Genomic DNA, 12,770 nt, shown 5'->3' with positions numbered 1-12,770 from the left:
TGACTTAACCTAGACTGGAGACAACAGCTGAATAGACAAAAGTTGGTTTGCACTTCAGATGGGAGGGGAGAAGATGGAGGGCTACTTTAGTTTGTATGGATGTGTGAAGATGATCCCCGAATCATTAATACAGAGTAAATGAACTGCACTTTTCATAGGATAGGTGATTCTGTTTCTGACCCCACAGGTGAACTATTGCACACAAGCATTCTGGCATAAGAGGTTGAAAATATTTTAACTTCCACGCTGGCCCCTTTTGGTGTTTGGAGTCACCCTAAAAGTGTTTTCTGCATAACATCCACATCCACTGCCACTGTCCTCCGCCACCTATAGCCACATTTTACAAAGGAGTAAGCAAGACGGCCCCTTTAACGCTGTATAATAGACCATTTCACTGTCATAATGTAAGGACTAGGACCTAGTTGATAGATTCATGTACAGATATAAATAGGGGCATCTCACCTTATTTCCTGTGCCAGAGCAGCAGATTCCGAGTGCCAGGGCAGCGCCATATCGGACATGTGGGTTGTAGCTCTCCGACAGCAATGAAACAACACTTGGACACTGCTCCGGAGTTCTGAGGAAAAAAGGAGAACTCCACAGATAAATATTTATTCCCCTTAAGATCTAGGGTTTTTGTTTTATGTCCACACTTCACTAGTTAAGAACTTGCAGTAAAACATGCATGCCGTTTCTTCACTTAAAACAAGAACCTTTAACTCGCAATGGAAACCTCCACTGTTCTCCTGAGCAAAGCAGATCTGCACCTTCTGTTTTCAACGCTTCAGGAATATAGAAATTCCACACATCTGACAGCAGGAGAACAGCTTTTCCCTATGCTTGGAATATAGGCATTCCAAACTTCTACAGTAGACAGAGACCTTCTTCGTACCCCTATCCTGAGGTATATGCATTCCACGTCCCCAACAGCAGGGGCATCTTCTCCCTACAACAGAACAATGCGTTACAGGCACCCAAGAACAGGGGAACCTTCTCCCTTCCACAGAATATATGCACTGCAGCATTCATCAGCAGGGGCATATCCTCCCTGCCACAGAATGTATGCATCCAACAGCAGAGACACCTCCTCCCTGCCACAGAATGTATGCACCCAACAGCAGGGACAACTCCTCCCTGCCACAGAATGTATGCATCCAACAGCAGAGACACCTCCTCCCTGCCACAGAATGTATGCATCCAACAGCAGGGACATCTTCTCCCTACCACACAATGTATCCATCCAACAGCAGGGACATTTCCTCCCTACCACAGAATGTATGCATCCAACAGCAGGGACACCTCCTCCCTGCCACAGAATGTATGCATGTCAAGCATTCTACATCAGGGACACCTCCCTACCATTGAATGTATGCACCCAACAGCAGGAACACCTCCTCCCTACCACAGAATGTATGCATCCAACACCAGGGACATCTCCTCCCTACCACAAAATATAAGCATCTGAAGAATTCTACAGCAGGAACACCTTCTCCGTACCACAGAATGTATGCATCCAACAGCAGGGACACCTTCCCCCTACAACAGAATGTATGCATATCAAGCACTCTACAGCAGGGACACCTCCTCCCTACCATAGAATGTATGCATCCAACAGCAGGAACACTTTCTCTCCATCACAGAATATATGCATATCAAGCACTCTACAGGAGGGACACCTCCTCCCTACCATAGAATGTATGCATCCAACAGCAGGAACACCTCCTCCCTGCCACGGAATGTATGCACCCAACAGAAGGGACAACTCCTCCCTGCCACAGAATGTATGCATCCAACAGCAGAGACACCTCCTCCCTGCCACAGAATGTATGCACCCAACAGCAGGGACAACTCCTCCCTGCCACAGAATGTATGCATCCAACAGCAGGGACACCTCCTCCCTGCCACAGAATGTATGCATCCAACAGCAGGGACACCTCCTCCCTGCCACAGAATGTATGCATCCAACAGCAGGGACACCTCCTCCCTGCCACAGAATGTATGCATCCAACAGCAGGGACATTTCCTCCCTACCACAGAATGTATGCATCCAACAGCAGGGACACCTCCTCCCAACAGCAAGGACACCTCCTCCCTACCACAGAATATATGCATCCAACAGCAGGGACATCTTCTCCCTACCACACAATGTATCCATCCAACAGCAGGGACATTTCCTCCCTACCACAGAATGTATGCATCCAACAGCAGGGACACCTCCTCCCTGCCACAGAATGTATGCATATCAAGCATTCTACATCAGGGACACCTCCCTACCATTGAATGTTTGCACCCAACAGCAGGAACACCTCCTCCCTACCACAGAATGTATGCATCCAACACCAGGGACATCTCCTCCCTACCACAAAATATAAGCATCTGAAGCATTCTACAGCAGGAACACCTTCTCCGTACCACAGAATGTATGCGTCCAACAGCAGGGACACCTTCCCCTTACAACAGAATGTATGCATATCAAGCACTCTACAGCAGGGACACCTCCTCCCTACCATAGAATGTATGCATCCAACATCAGGGACACCTTCCCCCTACAACAGAATGTATGCATATCAAGCACTCTACAGCAGGGACACCTCCTCCCTACCATAGAATGTATGCATCCAACAGCAGGAACACTTTCTCTCCATCACAGAATATATGCATATCAAGCACTCTACAGGAGGGACACCTCCTCCCTACCATAGAATGTATGCATCCAACAGCAGGAACACCTCCTCCCTGCCACGGAATGTAAGCATCTGAAGCATCCAACAGCAGGGACACCTCCTTCCTACCACAGAATGTATGCATCTAACAGCAGGGACACCTCCTCCGTGCCACAGAATGTATGCATCCAACAGCAGGGGCATCTCTTCCCTGCCACAGAATGTATGCATCTAACAGCAGGGACATCTCATCCCTACGAAAGAATGCATGCATCCAACAGCAAGGGCACCTCCTTTCTACCACAGAATGTATGCACCGAACAGCAGGGACACCTCCTCCCTCCCATAGAATGTATGCATCCAACAGCAGGGACACCTCCTCCCTACCACAGAATGTATGCATCTAACAGCAGGATACCTCCTCCCTGCCACAGAATGTATGCATCCAACAGCAGGGACACCTCTTCCCTACCATAGGATGTATGCATCCAAAAGAAAGAGCACCTTCTCCCTAGTAAGGAATATACACATCTGAAGCATTCTACAGCAGGGACCTGCAGTTGTAAGTCACTACCACACAAAAGTCAGTAACATACACAGAGCACATCAGCTCCAAATATTCCTGAAGCTATCATTTTTTTCTATAAAGTGCACAACTACTGCTTGGAGCTAGTTCCGCGCTACCATAAACACCTAAAAGAGACCTGTATGTACAATCAGGGCATCAAAGCTCTAATACCTGCGCTTCACCCAAACATGAGATCAATTTGAGGTTCTGTGTTCTTCAGCAGCTGAAATGAAGACTGCTAAAAACAATGTTCTTTCAGGACTTTGCAGCAGACTGTGTTGAAATATTCGATGAGGCTTTTAACCACAGAGTAAACTTCCCTCCTCCCCAGTGCGTTGAAAAGCTCTGCATGCTCTTGGGTGGTCCTGGGCTGTCTGCTTTGTGAGGAAAAACATGGCTGTGTCAGGGATTCCGGCAGGGGAGGCTCTGCAGGAGCCCTAAGAGAACAAACCTAAACACACCTGTCTGAGTGATGGAGCGGTGATGCCCTGGGGTGAGGGAGCTATGCCGCCCTGGGGTGACGGAAGAGTGCCGCCCCTGGGGCGAGGGAGGGGTGCCGCCCCGGGGCGAGGGAGGGGTGCCGCCCCGGGGCGAGGGAGGGGCGGAGGTGCTGCCCTGGGTGACGGGGGGAGGGAGTGCTGCCCTGGGGTGACGGGGGGGGGGCATCCCTGGGGTGATGGGGGGTGCTGCCCTAGCCCTGGGGTGATGGGGGAAGTGACGGGGGTGCTGCCCTGGGGTGACGGGGGGGAGGGGTGCTGCCGCGGGGTGACGGAGCGTTGCTGCCCTAGGAAGAAGGAGTGGTGCCGCCCCTGGGGTGACGGAGGGGTGCCGCCCCTGGGGTGACGGAGGGGTGCCGCCCCTGGGGTGACGGAGGGGTGCCGCCCCTGGGGTGACGGAGGGGTGCCGCCCTAAGGTAATGGATCGGTGTCACCCTAGGTCCTTCTTTGTTGCTCATCACTACAATGTGCCGGCCAGCTAACCCTCCAATGACTGGGCACTGTATGGACATCTCCGCCGGCTGCTCTGTGTGAGGGGCACATTCACACTGTCCAAGAACTGAGCCATGTAAGAAAAGTAAGGGGCTATAGTGAAGTGTTCATAATCACAGAGCAGGTCCGAGGGTAATCAGGACTTGGAGAGCCTGAAGCTTGCCTCCAGCATCTCCTGTATGGTCCTGAAATGAATCTGTGCTTTCCTTTAGCAACACATGAACAACACGGAGCCTGAGGTCATGAAACTTCCTGATTCTATGCAAAGCCTCTCACTAAAGATGGCCAGGATCAGTTTTATTCCAAACTGTGGATATATTGGTCAGATGATAGCCTTAGGGGGAACCGCCCTTGTCCAGAAGCCCTCAGACCATGCAACCATAGAACATTTGGCTCCACCTGATGAAAAACAGATCACAAAGTGAGCCACTCTAATGATCATGGATCCCAACATTTGCAGACACCTCAAAATTAGGTTGAACGCGGGGTGGCCTTCTATGCCTGCTACTAGAACCAGCTGGGCCTATATGAGAGGCACTGCTGCATTCCAACTTCTTGAGGAGCTACATTGCGATGGCTGCACAACTTTCAGTTCCAGGGAATTACAAGACATGGAGCGGTAACCTCTATGCATCCCTAGGTTGATGAATGATTTCAGTCAAGTGCATCGCTCTCTGGTGCATCTGGCACTGCGGCTCTAAAGAGCGCAGTTAAAAGCAAAAGCTTGCTATGCCCCGGAAAAGTACAAATAAATAAAAGCCATGGAATCACCTGCTCATTTCAGATTGCCACCTTAGCTCTGAAGATGGATGCCTCAAGCTGTAGGGCTAGGAAAGATTTTTTAGCTTCCCATTTAGAAATCCTAAAAGACAAATTCCAGCGAAGTGAAACTCATGCACCGACACAAGAATTCACTGCGTTCACTGCTGTACCACAAACCACACAACTGCAGAAAGAGCTGTATCAATTAATTGTTTAGTGCAAATGCCAAGGGTTTACAAAAGGAAAGGTGGAAATTTGTCAGATCATCATAATATTCCTATGTGCATTAATACAATTTCTATTTATTATGTGTACATTTCCCTACTGAATACCCAGATGGAAATAAATCAGATTATCATAATATTCCAAGGTAAATCAATACGATTTCTATTTGTTGTACGTAAATGTACCTTCTAAATATCCAGGTGAAAAAATATGTCAGATTATCATTATATTCCTAAGTAAATTAATACAATTTCTATTTATTGTATGTACATTTCCTTCCTGAATATCCAGATGGAAATATGTCAGATTATCATTATATTCCTAAAAAAAATAATACAATTTCTATTTATTATATGTAAATAAATTTATCTCCTGAAAATCTAGGTGGAAATATATTAAATTATGACATTCCTAAAAACTTTAATACAATTTCTATTTTTGTATGTACATGTACCTCCTTAATATCAAGAAAATGTATTATACCAGGACACGGAGAACTACTTTTCCAAATGGGAACTGGATATGGAAGCAAGAGGTCTAGGCATCCAATGGAATCTACCTTCTTCAGTAACTACGCTAAATGTGCTGCAAGAGTGAAACAAGAACGGAGAGGCCCTTAGGTTAAGAGTACTAGCTGAACAGTGTTCTTACAGCTCTATATTTAAGGCCCTTAGACAATCTCCCAGCGTTCAAACGATGGGGACAAAAATAGCACATTCTATATGAAGGTGTGTGACAAGTAATAGCTAGAGCTTAGGTGGGTGAAATAATGTATAAATCAGAGCGAAATTAAAACAAAACAAAAAAAATCAATCGTTTCAAAAGACCGAAACTATGGAAATGCCGATTAAGTACTGGTTTTGGTGGCCTTGCAGTTGAAGTTAATTTGTTGATGTTTTAGGATCTTTAATAAGGAATTGGTTGGCCAGCTTCAGAAGAGATATGTAATATATTGTTACTAGTCCGTGGTAAAGGATTGCAACCGCATAGTAACATAAAAAACAATCAAATACGGATGAGAGGTGGACAGGTCAGAAGGGAGTAATATTAAATAGTCAGGTCATGAAATAAATCGATCCTGATCTTTGGCTGTATGCGTAAAGAAAGCTGATGCTTGGATTCAGCACTCTTGCACCTGCTATGCACCCCCTTTAGTTTTTAAGTGTGAATGGGTGCCACTTTTTGAACACAGTCAGTGTGGTGGGTGTAGTGGCAGAGGTTCGCAAGGATTTCTAAGTGTGATGTAATGTAATCCACAGATGGTGCAGCACAGAACTCAATCACAAATTCAATGGTTTACTTTGTTTCAATATGTTTTAAATGTCACTCTTCTAGTTTTAATGGGTGTGCTAATAACTTGATTCAATTACCCAACTCGAAGGTGAACCAATCTTTTACCATGTTTTCAGGAATGGACTATGCTGTTCACACAGTTAACTAAAGCAGCTAAATTTTTCCTCTTGAGAGGAAGCATGAAAGTTTACCCCAAAATGTAACTTCAGAGAATCGAGCCTTACAAGCGGAGTCCGAATGCAAAGACAGAAAGAATCTTTTGCAATCAGGGCGCTATTCACATGGACAGAGAACAGCTTCTATTTCCAACGAGTAATACAATATCTTGATTCTCCCCTGTGAGTGTTTTCCCCAATTTCGCGACCATCCTCTCGATGATCACTGGCTAATTGGTTAGCACCGCCTCCAGAATGCGCACCAGCAGCAATGCAGTTTTACGCTTCCCATACAGCACACTATCAGTCCCAGGAACTTAACTCTCCTCCTTTCATAGAAATGGATAAGTCGGCTGCTCCGGTGTCAGACACACAGGTACCTGTGAACAGACTGCAAACAGGCCAGAACAAAATTGGCTCAGCGCTGCAATAAATATTTCCCACCTTCTGGCCTCAATCAATGGTTCAGTCTCCCAGCATTTTGTCTTGTACAGTCTTTTTGTTGTTGTCACAGCAGTGCTCAAGTCATGCTGGTTCCTAAATGTTTCAAGTGATCTGGACAACTGATTTATACCTCATTTAGGAGCCCTGGCTCATGCACATTATGTTGAGTAAAGCACTCTTTGTAGATTGGTGTGTGGCCTCGGTTACTAAGACACCATAGACCAGAAAGCAGGCATTCCCCGAGTTTCACCACCTGGTAGAGGACGTAGGGTCAATTTATTAACATTGTTGAACCTTGGGTGGACCCAGCCAACCTGTTAATTCCTAAGAAATAACATTTCCAAAGGTATAAGTAAACAAACCCGCTTCACACACCCGGTTACGATAGATTGGGCTGCCAGCTAGCCGCCCATTTCAGTTCCAACACTCACTCTAGTCTCAATATGTACAGCTACTTCCACTCATTTTATCTTGATGTTGCATTTGGCCAGCCTTTCCCCCATCGTAAGGGGAAATGTCTAGGCCCTGGGAGCCCTAGACAAATAAGGTATAAATTGCTGCATACATGATATAGCTTCTAAGTGTTCTACGGTAAATTCTTGTTAAGGGAAAGTCAGGATTTAATTTGCTAATTAGAATAGTGTCTTTAATAAAATCTGAAGTTGTCGGATATAAATCACTGTACAGTGACATGATTTTTAGTAGATAAAGTACTGAACTTCTCCAGGTATGATTACCTATGCAAACACAACACCACTCACAAAGGACTACTCTAGGTCTCATATGATGCAACAGAGAACATAAATGATATTGCTGGCGACACTGCATATCACACCACTGAAATCAACATCACTAGAAGAGGTCCAAGCATGGTCGTGTCATGCGAAAAAAAATGTATATACAACACACAGTCTCAAGGCACAATAATTTATATTTTACTAGGCTCTACACTGAAAGTGACACCGTTATGGGACTAGTGTAATGAATGAACCAAGAACGCACATTTTGCCTTATCCTTTTTGCTGAACTAGGAGGAAATGAAGCAGAAGAAAATGAGCGTTATGATCCCCGGGAAGGAAGTCTGGCACCGAATGAATACTGAAGGTCGGGCTTCGCAAACGCATTGAAACCGATCTAGATCAAGCAATTTTACCCTAACTCGGTCAGCAGAGGAGATGAAGGATTACGTAACCGTACACTACCATTACAATAGCCACTAACATTCTGATATAGGTCTTTAAAGAACATATGACCAGGGAAGTGGAGCCTCTGCTGTCAAAGACAAAACCTCCCAGCTCCTTAAGAAAGAGATCTTAACCATTGGTTTCCATGCCTTGGGATGCTGACCCGACACCTGGAGGGATGCACCTTTCCAGCTAGTTTTTTTACTACTCGTATCAATGCGCCACTCGTAAAACAAGCATTGCCTACAGCTTTCGTTGCACAATGGTCCTCCAAGTGCACAGTCTTTTTATTGTATTGAGTTTCTCATTTTATTTTAATGGACATCTCAATGTTCATGACCGGACAAAGCACTGAGGGGTCATCTAAATATCTAGATCGTTGTAAATAGGTTGGTCATCTCCAACTGCAAAACATTCATCACTCACTGAGATTGTGGAGACAACTTCATTTCTATAATTATCCTGAATGACTGTAACCCTATATTAAAACACTCTCAATTGATTACCAATAGTGTTGCATTGAGCATAAATTGTTCTCAGTTTAATTCCAGGGATGTGGAATTCCTATCGGGACATCTTGTTTGGGGTCAAGGGCAACAAGTTTTTATGTTTACTTTGTCCTTGGGACAAGTAGGCCCAACCCCCTGCAGCACAAACCCTTTGGCTGCCTGTTTACAGAGAGTGGAACTCTCTGCAGTTGAGGTAATGTGTTTCCAAAAGATAATGCTGTTCGAACTTGTATTTATGGTTCATTATTTGAAAGCCTTCATTATTAGGGTGTGTGCTGTAAATAAATGTTTTAAGGTCACACTTCACTACTGACGTTGGTTCCAATACAAAAAAAAAAAAAACGTGTACACACATGTTTGAAAAGTTTAGGCTAAGAGGCTAAGTATAATGCTCCCAGAATGCTCTCTGATTATATGCAAATGAAGTGTCATTTAGTAAAATGTGTTGATGCATTCTAGTATTTCCCAAAAATATTTCTAATGGAAAATCAGTGTAACCATTTTCAACACGATTATGGGAAGCACGAAAATAAACAAACACTGACAAAGCCAACTGATCGGACATATTTTTATAAGTCTTTTAGTTTCATCAATGCGTGTCTTGTTTTGACATGGCTTTTGTAACACTTTATTGTTGTGGGAGCTACCAGGCCCTCAACATTGTAACAAACATTGGCAAAACCCCCCCAAAAAGTTTTTGAACTCTTAAAGCACACGTTGCCACCAGCGGCATAACAAAGGCCCCGCAGCCGCCCTCCAGGAGGCCCCTTCAGCACAGCACCTGCCCTGAGTGAGTCTGGAGAGGGGGCTCCTCCATGTTCTTTGCAAAGGGGCACCCTCCAGTTTCGTTACGTCACTAACTGCCATTGTAGTTCCTGACACTGAACAAAACTACTTTGTGTGGCAATATGCTCCTTGTGGAAGAGCAGAATGCGATCACTCACAGTAAAGCCAGCCGAAAGAGAGAGAAATAAAAGTTTAATAAAAACAAAATGTCTTTGTTAACACCAGACCTAATTAGGGACCAAGACCCACATGTAGGTAGCTTTTTGCATGTCGCAAACAGCGACTTTCGCTGTTTGCGACGTGCAAAAAGCACATTGTGATGCACATACCCAGTTTTGCGATTCAGTAACCTGGTTACCGAATCACAAAACGGGTTTGCGACTCGCAATTAGTAAGGGGTGTTCCCTTCCTAATTGCAACTCGCAGTGCAATGTAGGATTGTTTTGTGACCGCGAACGCGGGCGCAAACCAATCGCAGTTTGCACCCATTTCAAATGGGTGCTAACACCTTCGCAAAAGGGAAGGGATCCCCATGGGACCCCTTCCCCCATTGTGAATGTCACTGTAAACATTTTTTCAGAGCAGGCAGTGGTCCTGTGGACCACTGCCTGCTCTGAAAAAATGAAACGAAAACGTTTCATTTTTCGTTTTTGCTATGCATCTCGTTTTCCTTTAAGGAAAACGGGCTGCATTACAAAAAAACCCCAAAAAAACTGCTTTATTGAAAAGCAGTCACAGACATGGTGGTCTGCTGTCTCCAGCAGGCCACCATTCACGAGGGGGTCGCAAATTGCGACCCACCTCATGATTATTCATGATGTGGGCATTTGCGAAGCCCTTGCGAATCACAGATGGTGTCAAGGACACCATCCTACATTCGGATTTGCGACTCGCAATTTGCAGGTCACAAATCTGAACCTACCTACTTGTGGCCCCAAATTCTTAAAGAAAGTCACAAAAGTCCACCCATGGTATATGTCGTACCCCTATAAAATATTTGTGAACTCTATTTTAGCATGGGTAAATACGATGTGTAGATTTGCTCATGTGAAAATCTATTGAGCATTTGCAAGTTAATTTTCCCTCCAGCCACTTTCTTCCCAACCCTGGAAGAAGTTCTAATTCTGCCATTGTCAGGAGTAAACGTCCAACCTTTCTTATTATGGGAAAATATTAGCGAGAAGCTGGTAAAAATCTTTAAAACATGCAGGTTAGTAGGTTTGCAGACTCAAAGGCATTCCTGCCCTGGAACTATTGCTTACTGCTTCCTCCAGCCCCAGTATGCAGATCTGCAGAAAGGTGGCAAAATAGGGAAATTGCTACAGTAGGGATTGAAACTCCAAGTATTCAAGCCCTACTATGGTAGTAGCCCTGGCATAATCAGAGAGGCTATTAATTGCTGCCATACTTTGTCGCCACACTACATGGCACCAAAGGGACAAGTAGATCTTTTTACAGGACAAGTAGATTTGAGAAGCAACCTGTCCCCTGGACAAGTAGATATTTTAATAAATTCCACACCCCTGATAATTCAAATTTATTTTTAATCAATAACGCTGGTGGTCAATAAATTAGCTGCCTGATGTACAGCAAGGACAAATTCAATTCAATTACACGTCTTTATCAACAACATAAATTGTACTGATATCGACGGTGACTTTCCTGAAATCAAATGTCAGATTTCAGATTTTCTTCATGCTTGTTCAAAAAAAATTGCTTGTCACCTCTAATTTTCTGATTTGATCCAAAAACTGAACTATTAAATCAAAGGGGGTGAATACAGAATGTGATGATCTTAGGCATAGACCGAGGAAGTCAAGTATTTGCGTAGATATCGGCTCTACATCCCCTTTTCTCTTCTCTTCCAACAAACTCTGAAAACTCAGTAGTCTTAGAAACAGCTGATCACCGGAGCCCATTTGCTCCCCCATCCACCCCACAGACACTTAGGCATCTATACAAATCAATGTCCCTGCCAGCCCGTAAATGAAATATGTGCACAATTTAAATAAGTTCTAAATGTAGTTACTGCCTCACTAGCTCAATGTTAGCAACTGGTCTCCTGTACCACTCTCTTAAACTAGATTTCAAGCTCAAATATTTTATTAGCAATAACAGTATAGTGAGTACATGATCACAAGTGTCAGCTGTTAGAAGTAGTTCAGCATAGTAGGAATGCAGCCCGTACCCACTAGATTCTACAATTGTACTGAGACAGGCCTGGCCAGCATGCAGAACTTTTGTTTACCACATGGGATACTCCAACTCTCCGTAGTGCCACCACGGTTTCCTCTACTCTCATGGTCTTCCAGAAGTTCGACTGAGGCAGGGTATAAAAGCTCATAAGCTCAGAAAATGTTTTTATAATGGTCAGTCGAATTAATATCCATCTAAGTTCATCAAACGATCACTCACCAGAATAGAAACATCCCTGCATGCTACCGTCCTCATTTTGTAGTCACACTACCTTGTTGTTGCAGACAAATCTTACATACACCAAGAGGGTTCTAACCTGTGATTAAAATGGATGGAGTTTTCAATCACAAATTAATCCAAAAGGCACTACGGTGGTCCTGCTGCTTTGAAATCTGACATGGATTAGTGAAGCCATTTCTCTGCTGTAAGCAAAGCCTCAATCTAAAATATTGACTTTTCATGGAAACCCCCGCGCGCCTCAGAACCTTTTTAAAAAAGATGAAGCAATCTCAACCAAACTATATCATCTGAGACATCGGTTTGGCGTTTGCATTTTTATCAACACTGGTTCTTTCTTGGAAAAGGTACAAGTGAGTAAGAAGAACTTTAAACATAACTTTAACCCAAGTTGTGCTGCTGCTACAGACTGAAACAGTTTTGTACGATTTATTTTCAAAACAAAAAAGGGAGTGATAAAACGTCAACTTCTGAAACATCCAAACTGAGTTTATATGAATTAAGTAATGGACATTTTTTATTTAAAATGGGGTGGAGGCATCAAGTATTGCTCCCCTTAAATTATGGATTTAACTCATCCACACCCAACTCATTCAAATTGCTACAATGACATATCAATTGCATTCACTTTTTTTTTTTTTTTTTTTTAAGTTGAATAAGTTTTAAAATCACATACACTTTTAATGCAAGAAACTGTTAAGAAGGTCAGAGATGATCAATGACCTGGCCAACTCCTTGCCAAAGCTTGCTTCATTACAT

The 12,770-nt window shown here is 44.0% G+C and overlaps 1 protein-coding gene across 1 annotated transcript in view; it reads right to left on the bottom strand.

The window, feature by feature from the left end:
- Window positions 1-12,770, bottom strand: part of PSMD1 (proteasome 26S subunit, non-ATPase 1) — a 288,795-nt gene that overhangs the window by 95,409 nt on the left and 180,616 nt on the right. The window contains exon 17 of the mRNA XM_069212857.1: window positions 463-577. Within this exon, the coding sequence (XP_069068958.1) occupies window positions 463-577 (115 nt within the window). The remainder of the gene's footprint in view (window positions 1-462; window positions 578-12,770) is intronic.

This window comes from Pleurodeles waltl, chromosome 11, assembly GCF_031143425.1.
Source record: "Pleurodeles waltl isolate 20211129_DDA chromosome 11, aPleWal1.hap1.20221129, whole genome shotgun sequence".
Taxonomy (NCBI): Eukaryota; Metazoa; Chordata; class Amphibia; order Caudata; family Salamandridae; genus Pleurodeles; species Pleurodeles waltl.
This window is presented reverse-complemented; position numbering and strand designations above follow the sequence as displayed.